The sequence below is a fragment of the Narcine bancroftii genome, chromosome 7 (genome assembly GCF_036971445.1).
Source record: "Narcine bancroftii isolate sNarBan1 chromosome 7, sNarBan1.hap1, whole genome shotgun sequence".
Classification (NCBI taxonomy): domain Eukaryota; kingdom Metazoa; phylum Chordata; class Chondrichthyes; order Torpediniformes; family Narcinidae; genus Narcine; species Narcine bancroftii.
Window position 1 is genome coordinate 6,058,356 of NC_091475.1, and position 20,340 is coordinate 6,078,695.

The window sequence follows — 20,340 nt, forward strand, 5'->3', positions numbered from 1 at the left end:
CACTATTTTCATGCTATGGACGTCACACTATTTTCATGCTATGGACGTCACACTATTTTCATGCTATGGACGTCACACTATTTTCATGCTATGGACGTCACACTATTTTCATGCAATGGACGTCACACTATTTTCATGCTATGGACGTCACACTATTTTCATGCTATGGACGTCACACTATTTTCATGCTATGGACGTCACACTATTTTCATGCTATGGACGTCACACTATTTTCATGCTATGGACGTCACACTATTTGGATTGATTCCCTGTGAACTAATTAACTCATGTGCATAATGGGACAGGAAATGAGCCATCAGCCACATTTTCCCTGAAATATAGTCATGTTTACTTGTACTTTATTACTCCTTACTGAGCCTAGTTTATGAAATGCAGAATTCACATCTTGAGAGATGTCAAGGCCTTGCAGCAGTTAAAAAATAATAAATAGGTTTGGGGGAAAGATAGCAGGGATGAAGTGGAGTGACAATGGAAGTCCTGCATTTTGCTATCTACGCTACTAATAATGCTGCTCTGTCATCGAAAATAATGCATGCAAGATTAAGAAGTTTGTGCCTGGCTTCTTCCCAGCAGACAATGCGGTGCCAACCTCGGACACTGAAAATGTGTTCACTTTTCCATTAAGCCATGAGCTGCTGGTTACTGATGCCATCAATCCAATCCCAGAACCACAACAAACCAAGATAAGCAACACAGAAGTTGCAGGTACTTCTGACGATAATTTGGGACACGATCTGTAAATGCTGTGCCACAATGTTCTTGTCACATTAGTGTTCAAGTTTTATTTGGATGTGAAGAATTTTTGCTTGCGTTCAGCGGTGTGTCAAATAAAATGAGCAACTTCTGAAATGTATTCTTGGAGATGACAGCACATTTATTTCATGGAATTTCAAAACTGCCTGAGAATAAATTAATTGTCCAGAGTAAATTATTACTCTGTTGTTGGGAAAATATTTCAAACTTACGATTAGTGGAAAAAAATATTATTGCATGATTTATCATTTTATAAAAGTAACTTGGAGAAAGATTGCATTAGTTGTTGCAAGGACTATTTAATGTTGTAATGAAAATAGTCGTGGTGTCACAATTTGCTTAATATTCTCAATGAAAAGAAAACAAGCACTTGTGCTCCCAGCAGTGACAGGTACCAAAACATTAGAGACGTTTTCATAAGATAGAAATTGTTATATCTGGCTCTCAGTTTCCCTGCCATGGCGTGATGACATTGATGTATTAAATTTAATTTCAGACTTTGGGTTTCCAGTCACTAAATTCTTAATGTGTTCGATCCAAATCCCAAGTCTGAAGCTACTAAGATAAGCTATACTGAAGTTACAGGTACTTCTAACTGAGCAAAGAATTATATTCATGTTGCAGTATCAGCTCAAAGGGCAAAGGCCCCACACGCTGAAGGTGCTTTGCCACAAAGTACGTGCTCATTACAACTGGGTTTTGCAAATAAACTGTCCACGTGCCTGGTTCATGTCAATATTGGAGGGACTGATCACACCACTAATTCTTTTCCTCGGACTGAGTATTTGTACATCTTGGTTGAATTATTTGGGCACCCTCCTTATTTTGTGGCGGTTAGAAGCCTTGTTTGACAATAAAGAGTCTATCAACTTCTCTTTGCAATCTTGCTAGATCCCACTTTCTGAATAATACTATTAATGAGGTAATGCAGGACATACTCTGATGTTAGCATTTGAATGAAAAGTATTGTTCATGTTTACATTTTTTATATGTAGTTTTATTATATTAAGAAATGACTAGTTGTGCTGCATTGATACGTAATGATTATGCCTAGAATTTCAACATAATCTGAATAGAACTGGAAAATAAGACATGTTCTTTTATCCCTTCAGACAACGTGGTTTCAACTTCTTGCACTCCTAAAGTGTTTGCTTTAATCCCAGACCATGATCTGATGATTACTGCTTCTCCTCATGTGATCAGTCCAATCCCAGAAACTGAACCTGCTAAGATAAGAGATACTGAAGTTGCAGGTACTTCTGCCAATATAATATTTGTATCTTGGCTGTTGAGGTGTGTGCTATACCATCAGATGTCCAGAGCACATGCTTGTAATGCTATGCCACACCATTCCAGTTCAGTGAGTGTTCAGGTTGCATGAGTGTTAAAATGTGTCCACGTGCTATCTTGCATACAGCTCATTCAATGTTGTGGCACAGTGTACACAAAATCTGCTGCGGATTTCATGAAATTTATGCTTCATGCTTATTTTTGTCGGGTCGCTTTGTCGTTGTCTTATTTCTCTGAGTTTAGGGGTTGCTTGCCTGTCAGGTGTTTGCTCAGTCTTTCATGTTGGAAAGTTTATTGTGTAATAATTAGCTTTGATGAACATCGCTCATCGCCTCTCTGCCATTATGCCATTCTTGTCTGAATATCTCTGTATATTATTGAATTAATTTATCAACAATAGGGGAATGTTTTCTGTAACATCTAAAATCAGTGGACATAGAGCTAAATAGATTGTGTGATAGAATCTTTCACTTAGTGCCCAGAGTCTTTGCCGAACTAGTGTGCCTTAGCATTGACAGCTCACTATTTGCAGCATGGCTTAGACTGTTGATAAGCCCTGGCTTACTGGATACCAACGTGTCATATGTTGTTGACTGAATATCCTTTTAAAAATACATTTAAGATTTTTTTAAATTTGCACATGAAAAATGAATGATAAACAATGAGACTGTGCAATAAAAAAAAGTAGCCATTTTCTCCCGATTCAGTCTATTGCCCAGACCAACCATTGGGGTCTCAGTGCGCATAAACATCCCTGTCCAACAATTAGAAAAAGTGCAGAGGTTTGTGTTATCCCATTAGAAGGCAGGGCATCTTTTGCCAAGGCAAAAGGCATCTGGAATTCGAGTGCTAGAAACCTAGATTTGTATGAGAATAACTCATAAGAATATTTTTAAAAATTGCACCTTGCTTCACTTTTATTACCCTGAATATTTGTTACAAAATTTTGACTCTTCTAAGTTTTTTAGTTTATGCTCAGGTCACGATCTGGTAATGGCATTTGTGTGGTGTTTAATCTCGTCTCCAAATCTAAATTTGTTGATACAGAACCCAAGTTACTTGCATGGATGGCAATATTTTTATCTTGAAAGTGAAACTAAGAATCATGTACATCATTCGCCATCAATGTGCCAAAAAGCTCCACGTTGTTAAGTGACATTGTGTAGCTGATATTCCACACGTACGCTGCTAAATGTTGGTTTACTTGTCTGAAAAGTGTCTGCGATTGTCCATTCGCTGCCTGCATGGTATTCAACCATCTATCAACCGATCACATCAATTTTGTTGCAGTTTATTGAATGGCAAATCACTTTTATGTCGTAGGAACATTGCTGTGCATGGAATGGCCGTCGTTTTATTGAACTTTGTGAATATTATGATGTAAAAAGTATTATTAATAGTGAAAAATATTGCTGCATGGTTAATTTGTTGTAGCCTTTGTATAGATCATTTTATAACTCGGTAAAACATTCTGTTTGGTACTGTAAAAATAAATTCGCTTAAATAGTACAATTTATTATTCAACATTGTTGCATTGTAACAACTTTCATTTGTGTGATCATTTAGTTGAAAGTAACTCGAATCATTTTCAAGTGAGATTAAAAATTTGTTTCTGGCTTTTTCTTATTCCTTCAGTCCATGAGGTGTCAATTTCTGATGTGTTCAATTTAATCCCAGACTCTGATCCACCAGCCACTGAAATTCCTAATAAGATTAATCCCACACCCAAGTCTGGAGAGATAGGAGATGTTAAAGTTACAGGTACCTTCCATAACATTTGTGTCTTGTGTGTGCACTGAGGAATAGAGTAAATAATTATAAGTTCATGTTGAGGTTTTCTTTAAATTTAGCCTAGAGAAATTCTGCTTTTACAATTAAATCTGCGTTGAGCTCACGCACCTTAACTCTTGTAACCTGTTTAATGTTGAGGCAAAGTGTGAAATGAAAAATTGTGAATTAATAAATCTTTTGCTTAAGAGAAATTACATTGGTAAGGACATGTATGAGGAAGAATCCTCTTGGGTAACAATGGTTTGGTGATAAATTGGATGGAATTTAATAGCATAATTTGGTGATGTATTTCGAGAGGTCTAATAAGGGTATGATAAACTTAGCGAGTACTGAAGGAGAGGGGGACTTTCAAGTACATAAATCCCTAAAGGTGGCAGCACAAGTATGTAAGGTGGTGAGAAAGGCAAATGAGATACAAGCCTTCTATCCTCTTCAGGAAACTAAAGAGGCTCTTTTTGATCATATATAACGTTATGAGACGCATAGATAAAGTGGATCATGAGAAACTCTTCCCTCTATCGGAAATGTTTAAAACTAAAGGGCATATAGATTTAAGATGGAGGAGCAAGAGGGTTAGAAAAAAAAATCAAAGGAAAATATTTCCATCCTGATGAATTGACAGAGGCTTGTACTCTCATATCACTTAAGAGTACCTAGAGTTCCTAATCACCCGAATCACTAAGGCATAGAAGGCTTATGGACCAAATGTAGTAAATGGGATTGATGTAATTCAGTTAATATGAATATGATGGTCTAAAGACCTGTTCCTCAACATTATTTGGCCAGCAGTTTTATCTAATCGACTCTAGAGCAATGACTTTGTTATTGTTGGATAAGAAATTGCACTTCTCAAGTGGGAATAATACAGCTGCATGGATTTTCTTGTGGTGTACCATATCATACCAGACACTTTGAATTAATTAAGTAAGACAATATATATATATTTGAATATTGCATGAAAACTGCCATTCCTGATCAAATGTCATTATTCCTTTTGATGCAGTAATTTAGAATTGTCAATTAACATCTGTTTATCTCCTTGTGAGATGACAAATTTTCTGTCTACCTTCCTTCTTATCCCTTTAGATGATGAAATGCCAAGCTCAGATTTTACAGCTGTGGTCACTTTAATGCCAGACCATGAGTTGCCAATCACTGATATTCCTAATATGATCAATCCAATCCCAGAGCCCGAACATGCTAATATAAAAGATACTGAAGTTACAGGTACCTCTGACAAAATGCAATGTGCAATGTGTTGAATTTTATACTAAGGTGTAAGAAATTTAGGGCACCTGTGCTCTGCATTTCATTTTATCAGAATTAAGATAATGACATGCATAAAACTTGCTCAGTGCCACAAATTGTGTGAAATTGAAATGAACAATACAGAGCTTGAAATCTTCATCATTATACTTACATTGGTTCACCTATTTCATCAACGCGCCTTTCTCATTTATTTAACTGCTAGGCTCTAGATCACACATGTCAAACTCAGGCCCGCGGGCCAAATTTGGCCCGTGATATAATTATATTTGGCCCGCAAGATCATATCAAATATGTATTAGAGCTGGCCCGCTGGCTGCCGCGCCAGTATAGCACATGCACAGCTAATACTACGAATCCCAGAATGCTTTGCAAATGCATTGGTGCCGGCCCGTCAGCCCGCTAATTGCCCCCACCTCCTCTCTTTACTTTCATTAGTATCTGCGACCTGTCGCCTAACTCACATGTAATAAACCCCTTACCAAAAATGGCCAAACGAAAGACAGAAAACAGGACCTTTCAAGACAGGTGGGAGGCAGACGATATGTTCATCATTTTAAAAGACAAACCTGTTTGTCATTGAAGCAAGTTGTTATTTTTTTGACTTGTTGGCTTGTGAAAAAAAAATACATTTAAAAGGAGCTTAAAGGCTATAGAGAAATATTATTTATTGAATATTTTATTTCTCAATTGTTAATGCTTCTTCTGGAAAGAGTTTAACCAAAACTATTATTAAACATTTATTTTAATAAGAAAAAGTTTAACATTACATATGTTGAAAGAAGAGAAAACATGCAGATGTTGTTGAAAATTTTCAATAAATATTTAGTTTGGCCCACGACTTAGTCCAAGTTTTTAATTTTGGCCCTCTGTGAATTTGAGTTTGACACCCCTGCTCTAGATCAAGGGTGGCCAACCTTTTAATTTTATATTTAGACAGACACCATTTCGGCCTGAGAGTCCGTGCTGCCCAATGAACCTACACCACGCCCCCCCCACCGCCCCCGATACGTAGTCGTGGGCTGCAACGACCTGTTACCGTGCTGTATGTCTAAATGAAGAGGTTGGCCGACCCTCCTTTGTGCCAGCTGACTGTGGTTTTTGAAAAATTGTCCAACACTAAGTAGTCTTGACACTGAGGAAACTAATTACATAGAGTTTGGCATATAATACATATGAAAATCCTTTTTGTTCAAAAATGATTGGTTGAATGAATTAGTCAACATGTTAATTAATACCATTGAACTAATTACTCAATACATTTGCTTGATAACTCTGTCTTGTTGCATAATTCATAGTCTAAAGATATTCAAATATAATTATATAGTGAAAGGACCAGTTGGACTGCATTACCACAGTGGAGTGATAGCCAGTAAAATAGACCTAGTCATCTAATCAACGCAGGCACTCTTTTCTTGCAAGCTTAAGACAATGAATGCGACTTCCCTCTTACCCTCTCAGATCTTCAGATACCAATGTCCGACATTCCTAACATGCTCGTTTTAATGTCCAATGTGTTCAATCCTATCCCCTTCCCTGGAGATTCGAGGGCAGGAAATCAAAGGTTACAAGTCCATTTGACAATGCTTGTGGCTTGGGTGTGAATGAAGGAAAAGAATATTTAACAGCAAACCATTCAGATGTATTTCAAGAGCACAATCCATTGCATAGCTCTTGGAAATAAGTAGCTTACCCATTTCAGCTGATTTCATGGTATTTAGTAACTTTGCTGGGTATTTATCTGTCAACTTACCATGTCATTATTCATATGAACTGATGGGAATAATGTTGTTATGTTATTTTTGTATGATTTTGAAGTGTAAATATAGAGCATATAGTTGAGAGATTGAGAAGTACTGGTCACATTGAGACCGTTCAGTATAATTTTATATAACATTCAATTCGACTGAATTTACAGCCAGTTGTTCAATATCATAAAGTCAATTGTGTAATCTTATTAAGAGAAATGGAATTTTGTATCAGGCTTCCTTGTGTGTCTTCAGATCAGGCTCTGACACTCCAAATATGATCATATAGGTGCTAGACAAGTGATTCTCAACCTTTTTCTTCCCACTCATATTCCACATTAAGTAATCCCTCGGCCATCGGTGCTCTGTGATAGTAAGGGATTGCTTAAAGTGGTTTGTGAGTGGGAAGGGAAGATTGCAAATCACTGCTCTCGACCCAATTCTTGAGAAAACTTTGCTTGAGAAAAATTGTCATTGGCCCATTTCCTTTGGAGTTATGAAACCGTGCACATAACGAGTCAATGAGGGACGATTAAAACAGTGGTTTTCAACCTTTTTCAAAAATTTTCTTTCCACCCACATACCACCTTAAGCAATCCCTAACTAATCAAAGAGCACCTATGGCATTAGGATTACTTAAAGTGGTATATGAGTGGAAAGAAAAAGGTTGAGAATCACTGATATTCCTAATCTAATCAAGCCTAATACCTGATTGTTCTTGGAAAACATTTCAGGTACTTTGAACAATATTTGTGCCTTGATTGTTGATGCTTCCATTTCAATGACAGGGAGTTAGAACATTCTTTCCAAGTGTTGTGCCATATGTTTTCCCCAGTTAAATCAGTGATTGGAATGCTGTTAATAAGATTGCTTGCATGGAACTTGGTCAACTGTAATGCAAGTGAGCACAAAATGAATAATCCTCTGAATATCTCCTGAAATTAAGAAAAAGAATCCTTTGAATGACTTGGTAATTAATAGAGCTTTTTCCATTGAATTGGAGATTGTTTGATAAAGCTCTTGTTTGGCCAGTCAAGTTTAGAAGTTTATTGAAGAATATTGGCATGGTGAAACGAGTGCCTCTGAATGGAGCATGAGTTGCTTGATCAGAACTAGAATTTATTGTAATGAACATGTGTCACGAAATTTGTTGGTTTGTGACAGCATTACAGGTGCAAAAATTACTATAACCTTTTAATAACTGAATTAGTGCAAAAGAAGAGAAAATGTGAGGTGTATCCGTGATTCATTGTCCATTCAGAAATCTGATGGTTGAGGGGACGAAGCTGTTTCTGTACCATTGGGTGTTTGTCTTCAGGTTCCTGTACCTCTTTCCTGATGGTAGCACTGAGAAGAGGGCATAGTCTGGGTGGTGAGGGTCCATGTTAACAGAGACTGCTTTCATGAGACATCGCCTCTTGTAGATAGATGTCCTCAATGGATTGAAGACTAGTACCCATGATGGTGCAGGCTGAGTTCACAACTCTTCATAGTCTTTTCCTGACCTGTGCATTGGTACCTCCATACCAGAAGGTGATGCAACCAGTCTGAACGGTACACATGTAGAAATTTGCAAGAGACTTTGGTGACAGACCAAATCTCCTCAAACTCCTAATGAAGTGTAGACACTGGCGAGCCTTTATCATGATTGCATTGACATGAAGGCTCCAGGATAAAGCTTCAGACACCAAGAAATTTGAAGTTCTTTACGCTTTCCACTGCTGACCTCTTGATGAAGGCTGCTTTGTGTTCTCTGGGTTTCCCCTTCCTGAAGTCCACAATCAGTCCTAAATTTTGCTAATGTCGAATGTAAGGTCACTCAATGAGCTGATCTATCTCACGCCTGTTGGCTTCCTCATTGCCATCTATGATTCTGCCCAATGACCATAGTGTCGTTGGTAAATTTGTAGATGGCATTTGAATTGTACCTAGCCACACAGTCATGGGCGTAGAGACGGGGCATAGCCAGGTTCTAACATTAGGGGGAGCTAGGTCATAAAAAGGGACAATGCTGTGTGCACGTGCAACCAACACACGAAGGAGATGAATGCGTGCACAAAAGGTTAGTGACCTAAAGTAATGTAGTTCAGTCTTAACTAAGTCCATTACTTTGTAGAATGCAATCATTTTTGCATGATATTAAAACATCCAATACTGCCATGAGAGAGAGACTGGCCGTGCCCAAATGATCTTGAACAATTTCAAGTTTACATTTGCACAAGCATTCAGTGCGCACTGTCGCGCGTACTTTCAACACAGGAAAATCATTTGCGTCATTTGCTTTTGTAGATGCTGCGAGACCCATTGAGTTTCTTCAGCACTTTTGTGTACTGTACTGGATCCTATCAGATGTGCATTTTCTCGTTTACTTGGGGTTAGAGATCGCTCCTTTGCGAACGGGTTAGGTGGGTGGGAGAAATGAAGGGTGCAAACAGCTATGCCCGTGGACTAATCAAGAGCAAATGAAGCATTTACTGGAAGCTCCCTCACACGATCAATCAACGCTAACAGCACTGCAACACAGTTCAGCCCAAGCGGCTTCAAAGTAATTATGGGCTACTGCAAAGACGAACGGGTTTCAGTCTTCTGTCAGGATCGGTCAGTGAGCAATGGTTCTTGTACTAATGCGACGGAAGAAGTGTTGAAGAAATGAAGTTTCTTCCCAGAGAGTGCGGGGGCCTGAGCCACTTTTAACAGTGAAAATTAAACTCGCACACCTCATTTTTCATTTTTTTCTGTTGCTGGATGCACACAAATGAAATGCAAAATGCCAAAGAGAAGTGAGGTTTTGGGTTTGGACCCGGGAAACGCAGGCAAACAAGCTGCACGCATATATCCAATGTCTCCCACCGATGGAGTGCACCGGAGCAGAGAGCAACTCCACTGTGAATGTGATGTGCTGGTGGTGGGCCACCAGCACATCACAGCAGACTGGAGCAGTGAGCCCCCGGTCTAAAAAGGTTCCCCCGGCTACGCCACTGAGTAGAGCAGTGGCCTGAGCACGCATCCTTGAGGTGCCCCTGTGTTCATTGTCATTGAGGAGAAGACATTGTAGCCGATTCACACTGACTGATGATCCCTTTGTAATGAGAGGTGCAGGGGCCCAGGTATTAAAGCTTGCTGACCAGTACTGAGAGGATGATGGTGTTGAGAGCTGTGCTGTACTCGATGAAAAGCAGCTGGATGTACATGCTGCTGTTGTACGGGTGATACTTCGACTAAACATAGAAACATAGAAGATAGGAGCAGGAGTAGGTCATTCGACCCTTCGAGCCTGCTCCGCCATTCAACGAGATCATGGCTGATCTTAAAGTTCAGTACCCCATCCCCGCCTTCTCTCCGTAACCTTTAATACCCTTATACTAAATACTAATACTAAATACTAATACTAATACTAAAATTGTATTATGCAACGAATACATTGAGACGATTCTGTAATAATTCATAGTTATGTTTAGATGCTTACTTGTTGAACACTGACCAATGGTTCAATTATATCCTTCAAAACAACACTGGCATTTATCCTGTAGAAAGACTCTCCAACATTTATTTGGCTACTCCGGTTGTCAGGTGCCAGTCTCTGGCACTCCTAACCTGTCCAGTATTCTCCAAATCAGAAGCTCTCTATAAAAAAAAAGGACTTCTCGAGAACCTCCACCAGCATTTCTGCTCTGAGCCCAAACTGCAGATTAGGAAATGTTTGTGTGCAGGATAAGATTTCGTGTAAAGTATCAGAAAAGTAGTTTCTTTCTGTAATATCTTTCTTTCCCACAATGTTTCAGTTAAATCTTTGTTCATCTTGAGTGTAAAGTGTGTGCTATAGTTGATTCCCAAGTTGAGAGACAAATTAGATGAAGGAATCTAATGCAGAACTCCTGGAATTAAAGATATCTTGCTTGTTGAATTATTTCGCTAACTCCCTTATTTTATTGCATTTTGAATTGAACTGTGAATTAACCTACCATAGCTGTAACACTTTAAGTTTGTTATTGGATGAGAAATTAATCTGTGTGTTTGTATATATTAATAAGAGCCTCATGGAGAATGTGGCTGTCTCACTTGTCTGAATAGCATTGTTAAATAAGATATGATGTAATGCTTACTTCAGTCTTATGGTTGTGTTTCATTCCATTTAACTTAATATTATTTAAAAAATGTTATATTCCAACATAATAATGATGTTTAATAACAACTCCAAATGTAACCTCCTTGAGAGAATAAGAATTTAATATCTGACTTCCTTTCTAACCCTTCAGACCATTCAGTGCCTCATTTAACACCAGATCCTGAGCTCATAGTCACTGATCCTTCCAGTGTGATCAGTCCAATAACAGAAACTGAGCATACTAAGTTAAGGGATACTGAAACTGCAGGTACTTTTATCAACAAGCATTTGTACTAAAAGTGAATAAAATGCAGAGTATTTTGTTGGTGTTTGTGCAAAGTATTTTATTCGGGAATAGTTAATCCACGGCCCAGCTTCATTTTGCCAGCCAAATGTGGTCATGACTGCAATAATTATCCAGGGATAATTAGCATTGTTGATGGAGAGAAGGAAAAAAAAACCAGGCTTCATGAAGTTGCTGTACCACTCACGAAATTTATTTTTTGATGACTCTTCAATTAATTTGAATATGGAATGAGACAATTTAAAACATTTTACTTACCTTGTTGTAAGGCAGCATGTCTATTCTGAGAAACCTAGATGCTGTGCTTGGCTGCAACGTGTTTGTCAAATTGTTACGCCTAATTTGTTGTGATGTGTCGAATGAAGATGTCACCTTTTTTACATGAAAATAATGACGTTGCATGGCTTGCATCTAAGTCTTGCATAATTTTTTTTGAATATTTCTGAAGTAATCAGTAATTAATGGTATTTTTTACCAATTCAATACACTTTGCATTGACAAATTACCAAATGCAAAACATATTTTAAATGTTGCTCAATTCCATGAATATTGCATTTAATCATATGTGGGCACCGCACTGTATTAGTTGCATGCTCTGACAAGCAAATGCACTTTACACGTGTACAATATAACCCAAGCACCCATTGGAGTACGTAGCCTAACTTTCTGTCGCATTGGTATCATCCTTCCATAGCAGGAAAAATGTGTGTCAGTGTATCATTGCTTATTATTGAATTAATCAAGTAATCTTACACTTTGGTTGGTACTGTAAGGGCGATATCATTTTGTCCCATTTCATTTTGTATCAAAAGAATAAGACAAATTGTGCTAATTTGGTACAGCAGAGAATATTCTGTAATTCAATGTTATTCATTAAAATAGCTTGTAATCTTCTTGGGATGAACAGAATTTTGTATCCAGCTTTCTTATCCCTTCAGACTACAGAGTGAAAATCTCAGACGCTGCTAAGGTGTTCACTTTAATACCTGTCGGTGAGCTGCCAGCCACTGATACTCCTAATGTGAACAGTCCAATTCCAGAATCTGAGCATGTTAAGATAAGAGATACTGAAGTTACAGGTACCTTAAACAATATCTGTGCCTTAGATCTCGTGTTAAAGTGCTGGAACTATGGAGCATATGTGGCAATGGCTCTGTCATGTTTGTACAGTTTTGTGAGTGTTCGGGTCACTTGTGCGTCGAGCATTTTTAATTGTTACTCCACCATAACGCTTGCAGCTTATTCAATGTTGTCACACTGCACGAATGACACGAGTAACAGTTGCAAATTTCCTGTGTTTGATGTATTTTCCTCATTTTTTGGGGGGTTAATGTTCAGATTTTGTTGAGTTCACAGCTTAGATATAAAAGATTATCGAATACTAATTAAGTTTCATGTGATTGAAATGATGTTACTTCATGTACTTACTAATTATTAGTGTACTCTTCCATGAATTATTTGGAATAATTTTGAATTAATTAGTTCTTTTCTCTTAGTAATTTAGTTGTATAATTCATGGTTAAGTTTAATATTAAAATGATACAACCAACATTACAGTTATATTCGTCAAGATCCACAGAGATTATTTTACTGAGTCGATAAGGATTTTGTATCTGGCTTCCATTTTAATCCCCTGAACCAGACCAGTTTAATCTTGACCTGGGATATTCATTGAAATCTCCTGATCTGAACTTGCTAAGATGACAGTTCCTGACATTGCAGATACTTTGGTGATATTTGTGCTTTTGCAAATTTAAGATATCTGTAAATACAGCTGTAAATAACATTTGACAAGAATTTAGAACACATTCTAAACTACCACTTGGTTACGCAGTTCACCTCTGTCTAAAATGTATCGGACAGATCAGTGCACTTCCTTACGTGTAAATGTTAGCAAAATGGATATGAAATGAGGCAATTTAAAACATTTTACTTACCTTGTTGACATATTAAGGCAGCATGTCTATTCTGAGAAACCTAGATGCTGTGCTTGGCTGTAACGTGTTTGTCAAATTGTTACGCCTAATTTGTTGTGATGTGTCGGATGAAGATGTCACCTTTTTTACATGAAAATAATGATGTTGCATGGCTTGTCTATTTCCATCTTAATCTTGTATAATTTTTTTTGAATATTTCTGAAGTAATCATTCTGAACATTCAGGAATAAATTAATGATGGTTACTGGTATTGACCATGGCTGCTGGATGTGTTCGACTGCACACACTCAATTCCTTTCACTTCACTACGTTTATAAATTTGGACATAAAGTGCGGTATCAGGCCCTTCCGGCTCAATAGCCCATGCCGCCCAATTAACCTACAACCCCTGGTACGTTTTGAACGGTGGGAGGAAACCGGAGCCCCCGGTGGAAACCCACACAGACATGGGGAGTACGTATAAACACCTTAGAGTCAGCACAGAATTCGAACCCTGGTCCTGATTGCTGGCGCTGTAACAGTGTTGAGCTAACGGTGCCATCCCTGAATGTTGGAAACTGTTCACTGAATGATGAAAACTGTGTTCAATTTATGACCAACAGATAGTAGTTTGGTGTCATTTGAAATGTGATTTTAATTGCATAATGTGTAGTCACATTTGAATTCATTGCTCTTATTAATGATGTCGCTGTAGGGTCAACTCTGCAATGTTGGTACATTAATGTTATGCTGGGCTTTTTTCAACAGCATACAAATGGAAAATAATTTTCCTCATGGAAATTTGTGCCACTTTCAGGTTATTTTATCTGCGTTAGTAATTCACTGGCAGGATTAGGCTCGAAGGGTAGGGAAGATGATGGTCACACGTGATCAGAATGTGACTGACTTCGGCCAAAACATTGACTAGGTTGCCTTGTGCACAATTCTGGTTGCCATACTGCAGGAAGGATGAGGTAGTGTCAGAGATGCTGCAGAAGAGATTCGCCTGGATGTTGCCTGGAAAGAAGGGCTGTAGTTACAAGGATAGATTGCTCATCAGAGTCTGAGGGGTGAATTTGTTGAGGTTTACAAGATTATGAGGTGCAGAGAAAAGATGGATAGTAAAATGATTTTTTTTCTCTCTCTCAGGGCAGGGGAGTCTAAAACTAGGTTTAAGGTAAGGCAGAGAAATCTGAGGAGCAAGTATTTCACACATAGAGCCATGAGTCCTTGGAACAAGGAGTCAGGAGCAGATACATCTACAATGCTTAAAAAGCATTTGGATGTGTTCTGGGATAGGAAATGAGTAGAGGGCTATGGATTTAATGCAAGGAAATGTGATTATCATGGTTGAGATGGACAAGTTTGACCTGTTTCTGTGCAGACTCGACCACCTTCCATTTATTACAGAAAATTACATTTCAACGTTCATATCTCAAGTTCATTCATTGCCTTGATTCGAATGAAATCTAGTTTCTGCATGGAATAAGGGAATTGTACAAGGAAGCATTATTCTTTTGGAAAAGCCAATAACATTTCAGAATACGAAACATCAGGAACAGACTATCGGGCCAATCGCACACCCAGACTCACATAATCCACCCTTGTGCATTTTTCTCTTTGTTTATTTCATGCAGGGTTTTTTTTGTTGTTGTTATCTGTTACAGACCACGAACCCTCAACAATTGAGACCACAAAATCGTCTAATCCAAGCCATGCTTATAGTACAAGAGAGAAAAACCTGACAGGTATCCAGAAGCAGCCAGGCTTTAAATAGTAAATACTGACAAAGGAGGACATTTTATGCACGTTCACCTCCTGCTTGATTCAGAATTTTGCATGCTTTTTTTCTCTATCAGCCGTGTGTTCGACACTTTAAGAACATTTAGTTAATATTTAACTTGTATAGAATTATTTTCAATTTTAGGTTGAGGTTTGCCAGGTGATCATTTCTTTTTGACCGCATGAAAGTAAACTGCTGCAACAGAATATTTAAATGATGGCAAAGCAGGTATATTGAGGAATTGTTAAGAATTGGTGTTAAGGACAAATACGCAAAAGAATATTAAGGCTAACTTGTTTGAAAATGCTGCAATTGATGTCTTCCACATAATTATCCAAATTCAAGATTCCTTTATTGTCGGGAAATCGCCTTCTGCCTGCTGTAAGGCAGACCAAGAGTCACGATTAGCGTTGTCTGGTACGAGAGAAAGAGAAGCAAAAGAGCGTCCCTTCAGAGTCGCCGAGTGTCCATGGATTAATCTCCAGCACTCCCGTGGCCTCTGCGGCCGCACACACACTTGTTCTATTCATTGGCGGCCCGAGCTCCAGATCCAAACCTCCGATGAGCTCAGGAAGTCTTCAGCACCTGTGGTTCTTCGGGAGCTCTCCTTGCCCTCGGCACCCCCTCGAATCCCACCTCCAATACCTGGTCCCCATGAGCCCATCTCCAGCAGCCACAGCCCATGCAGGTCCCCCGACCACAAGTGACCTGCAACCTGCGTGGGTCCCTCAACCTCTGAGATCCTCGCTGGTCCACCGCCCTGCAGGGGTCAACTCCATCTCCAATGGGGAAGAGGGGGTTTTCTCCTTCTTTCTGGCCAGTCCGCCACTCCCTGGAGCCTGCAGCTTCTCATGGTTTCTGCCAAGCATGGGCGCTGCCATCTTGGGCACAGAACCATTGTTGCAGGACTTTGATTGAAAAACACTATCAGCTCCTATAACCGGCCATTTAATGCCTGTACGGGGCTGAGCGGCTTTTGGATCGGGCAGTTGTACCCGTTGAAGCAGAGCTCTGATTCCGCCGCCCCAGAGCCACACCAACCGCAGCACGGCTTTTACAGCAACTCTGGCAGTACTGGCATTTTTATTGATGGAAAATACTGAAATTTCCACCCAGGGATCCTCAGTTTTAAGTCTTTGGAGTTAAAACATTACTTTTTTCTTAACAATTCATTGGTTATAGCATTTCTGTTATTTTTAATTAATTAATTGACCCAATTAAAATGTTACACCCAGAAAAGCAGGCATTGGCACTTGTTTTTCTGGGTAAAGATACAAAATTTGCATTTGGTTTCTTTTGTCATCCTTTACAGACCATAAGCTGCCAACCTCTGGCACTTCCCACGTGTCCATTCCCACCCTTGTTTCTGACCACATAGAGGACAAGGCTTTCACAGGTACTTGATGTGAATTGCAATGATGCTGTATAATGTTAAGCAGAATTAATTTGATAATATGTGAAATAACCCATTCTAGAATTCTGTTATTTTGGCAAATTAACTTTTTACTGTTAATATATAAAGAGATCCAAAAGACATTACACTTGAAAATATATAAAAGCTAGTGAATTGACATTGAGCTTTGAATTTATAATGCTGCTAAATCAATGATCATCTATTTACTCGACTATGTTTGAGATCGTCTCTGCATTTTAATGCATGTCCGAAATGATAACAGTCTGTGATGTTAAAAACTGAGTCACCGTTTTATTTGACCCAAGTAATCTCTGGTTTATTTCTTCGACAGTTGTATTGGGTAAGTGGTCACTGCAGAGCACATTGTGCCTTTTGATTGATCTTCTACAAAATAAACTTACTGGTCAATGCCTTACATTGCACGAATTGTAAAAGTTGGGTTTGGCTACGTTTGTCTGTATTAACGTTACTAATCTGTCATGGTGTGCAGGCATTCAAACAGAATGCTTATATCATCCCATCACCCTCTCAGCTATGTACTTCAATGCTGGAATATTGTTACATCCAGTCTTTGATTCTCACCTTGTAATCATTTGGCTTTGTAAATGTTGGAATTGTTGTGCCTTTGAGGAGTTAATAATTAGCTTTCCCTATTCTTATTGGCTAGAAAATGGGCCATTTTTTTATTAGCAAACTCATAAAAGTGCTGGGCTCCTTCTTTGCGCTTATTTAGCTTCAGATCCCTGCTTCAGTTGCTCATCTTTCTTCTTCTACTGTACTGCAATGTTGGATTCCTCATGGAGTCCCGCAATGAATGGAGAGATAGTATCAGTTCTCCAGCACTTACCCCGCGAAGCTGCCACCTGAACACCAAATCCATTAATCTGCATGGCAACAAATGGTTCTTGATCCTCCCAAAATATTCTGTGTGCAATGAAAACTGGAGATGGGGGAGGGCGTGCGTATGGAGGCAATTTTTGAGGAAGAGCTTGTCTCGAATGTAATTGGGTCTGGTTGCGGGAGGATGGTCAGGTAAAGATTATTCCGTGCTTAATTGTGCGGGGGAATGCTAAACACACCTCTCTTGGAAGATGGCGCTACAAATTGGGCGGCACGCCCTCGTCTGGCCGTAGCAGGCTGGGGTTCGGGGTAGGATGGGTCGCCTACCTCGAGTTGGCAGTCCAGCATTTTGTGAAAATCTGTAAAAGAGCAATTGCGGTATCTGGCAATGTACAATTTTTAGTGGAGCATTTCAACGGTTTGTTCTAAAATGTTTGGCTTTGTGATTTTAAATTGTTAAATGGGGCAAATTCCCTGCTGCTTCACAAATGGGGACTGGTGATGAACCTCTCCATTTGTTCTGGCAAGACTCTCGGTACATTCTTATTCTGGAAGCCTGGGTCCCAGTTCCTCAGCATGGCTGGGGCAACAGAGGGGGAATCTTGGCAGACACTACTAGACAAAGAAAACAGCTTTGACATTTGCTAACGTTCAATATCATTTGGGACCAGTTTAAAAAAAATATATATATTGTTGATTCTCTGGCTGTAATTTTTCAATATTAAACAGTCACACAGCAGGGCCCTTTGGCCCTCAGTGCGCACTGACCACTAAGCCTGCCTTTTATACCATTTCTGCTCCTGCCTCAATGTTTTTCTCCTTCTGAAACTTTCATACTGAAAAAAATAAAAACATTGAAACTAACAAATAAATAGCCACTTAATCCCTCCCCCTCCCCCCCCCCCCACCAAAACTGATAACTGCTCTTCACTTAATGTGCTGTACTATCATGTTTAACACAGTGCAAACTCAAGAGTCGGATCTCCCAGCATCCCTGCTGGTTTCCCTGAGGTCACTAATGCAACACAAGAGCAGACTTTTGTAGCAGAGTAGAAGATTCTAATGCTGATTCAGGGACATGCCGGCATTCAGCATTAGCTTGGAAATTCCAGGTTAATTCTGCATTCAGTGATCTTCAGAACCTGACAGTTTTCATAAATGGCTATGCAAGGCTGTGGTTTAACCGGTTGATAAAGATTTCTCCGTTTCACCTGGAGAAACTTCTTCTGCCTCTCAACATGCCTTATTGCTGAGAATTGAACTGGCAATTGAAAATTAACAGTGAATATGTGTGAGGTAAGCTTTCACTTTCAGAGCACAGTGCTGACTGAATCCCTGCAGGCTTGCCACTTGCAGGCAATTCGACCTCCATTGCAAAGTGAAGGGTCTCAAAGTGTTCTCGATTTAGTCTTAAGGAGGCCAGCTTTTTTAAAAAGTCCAGAGCTTGAATTCCAAGTGCGCATTAAGTCTCACTTCAGGAGCTTCTCTTATTAAAGAACAATTTGAAATAAATCCATGCTATTGAAGACAGAATAGGCCTTTAGGGAATCTGTTTTTATTGCTACTGGGCAGGTATATTACCAGCAATGAAACAAAATGTCTTTGTCCATTTTGTAATATCCAGTTACCTGGTATGAAGAGACGTATAAATTCTGAGCAAAACATTGCAGCAAAAAGATTTTCCTTGACCACAGTTGTTTGGTTGGCAATAAAACAGGAGTAACAGGAGACACAAGGGACCCTATTGGATGCAGGAATCCAGAGTGAAAGACGTTGGATGCAGACAATTTGCGGGAGGAACTCAGCCGGGGTGGGGGGGAGGAATGGAAAGTTGACATTTTAGGTTGAGACCTTTCTTCAAGGTGGAGAGGGAAATTTAGACATACAAGCACAGCAACAGGCCCATTCGGCCCACGAGCCTGTGTCACCCAATTGACCTCCCTCCCTGATACGATTTAAATGGTGGGAGGAAACCGGAGTACCTGGAGGAAGCCCACACAGACACGGGGTGAACGCACAAACTCCTTTCAGGGAGCGCCAGATTCGAACTGCGGTCCCGGTCGATGGCGCTGCAACAGCGCTGCGCTAACCGCTTCACCCATAGATGGGAAGATGGCCAGTAGAAAGAAGAGAGGGAGGGATATTAGGTGATGAGTGGACTGAGGAGAGGTGATGGTCAGAAAGATACAGGTGGGGGAGAGGGAGGCCGGCAGAGAGCTGTAACAAGTGGAATAAGAAGTGACTGGACCTGAATTAAAAACACACTGATACTTGGATAAATGTGTTAATTTTGGAGTCATGTCTTGAGTCAAATTTTCCATCGTGTTTTCCCAAATAAAGCTGATGTTCGAAATAGCATTACATCACTGATGTCTAGCAAAGCTAGACGAAGTGGAACATGTAGAACAATTTGTCAGTTATATTCTTCAGGTGGCAAGTTCTTAATTACTGGAATCTCACCAGGAATCAGTAAAACAAATTTAAAATAAGCCGATACCTTTCCTGGGATCTGCTGAATGGTTTTGTTTCTACTCACCCCGAAATGTCGGTAATATATCTTAACCTCCTAGGGAGGTTAAATGCTGAGTTCCTCCAGCATTTCTGTGTTTTTACTGTGACACCTGAGGGTCAAGGAGATCTAGAACACATTGCCTGGGGAGGGGATGGAAGCAGATACTCTCACTATATTTTAAGAAATACTTGAAATACCGTGGCATAGTGGTCTATAGGCTGAGAGCAGGATAATGGGGGTTTGCCTAGATGGCCTGTTGCAACGAGGTCTCTTCATTGACAAACAGGTAAGTTGATACATTGAACGGTAAAAATGCAGGATGTGCCAGATGGCCTTATCCATTAAGTAATCATCTGTACAGCCTTCCTTTCAATGTATTCACGTTATGGATAACACCTCGTCATCCTGCCCTATTGCTGGAGAAGCACATATCATAGAGGGTCTATAAGGCATGTCTCCATTTTAAATGGTGACAAAGCAGTTAATGCTTTAGTCACGTGGTCTTGTTTCAGAAATGTTGCTCATCACTTGTTTGTTCTGCATGTTTGTGTAAAGTGTTTCCAGCTAACAATATATTGTATTTTGCATGAAGCCATG

General features: G+C 39.5%; 1 protein-coding gene across 6 annotated transcripts in view; it reads left to right on the forward strand.

Moving 5' to 3' along the window:
* The window catches only part of LOC138738437 (target of Nesh-SH3-like), a 207,561-nt gene that overhangs the window by 126,227 nt on the left and 60,994 nt on the right, over positions 1-20,340 (forward strand). For 4 of the 6 annotated variants that reach the window (XM_069888644.1, XM_069888646.1, XM_069888647.1 and 1 more), the window contains 8 exons: positions 592-726; positions 1,887-2,027; positions 3,700-3,825; positions 4,942-5,082; positions 11,126-11,242; positions 12,217-12,357; positions 14,862-14,942; positions 16,290-16,373. The exons of the other annotated variants lie outside the window; for them this stretch is intronic. In XM_069888644.1, coding sequence (XP_069744745.1) covers positions 592-726; positions 1,887-2,027; positions 3,700-3,825; positions 4,942-5,082; positions 11,126-11,242; positions 12,217-12,357; positions 14,862-14,942; positions 16,290-16,373 — 966 coding nt within the window. The remainder of the gene's footprint in view (positions 1-591; positions 727-1,886; positions 2,028-3,699; positions 3,826-4,941; positions 5,083-11,125; positions 11,243-12,216; positions 12,358-14,861; positions 14,943-16,289; positions 16,374-20,340) is intronic. 6 annotated transcript variants of the gene reach the window in all.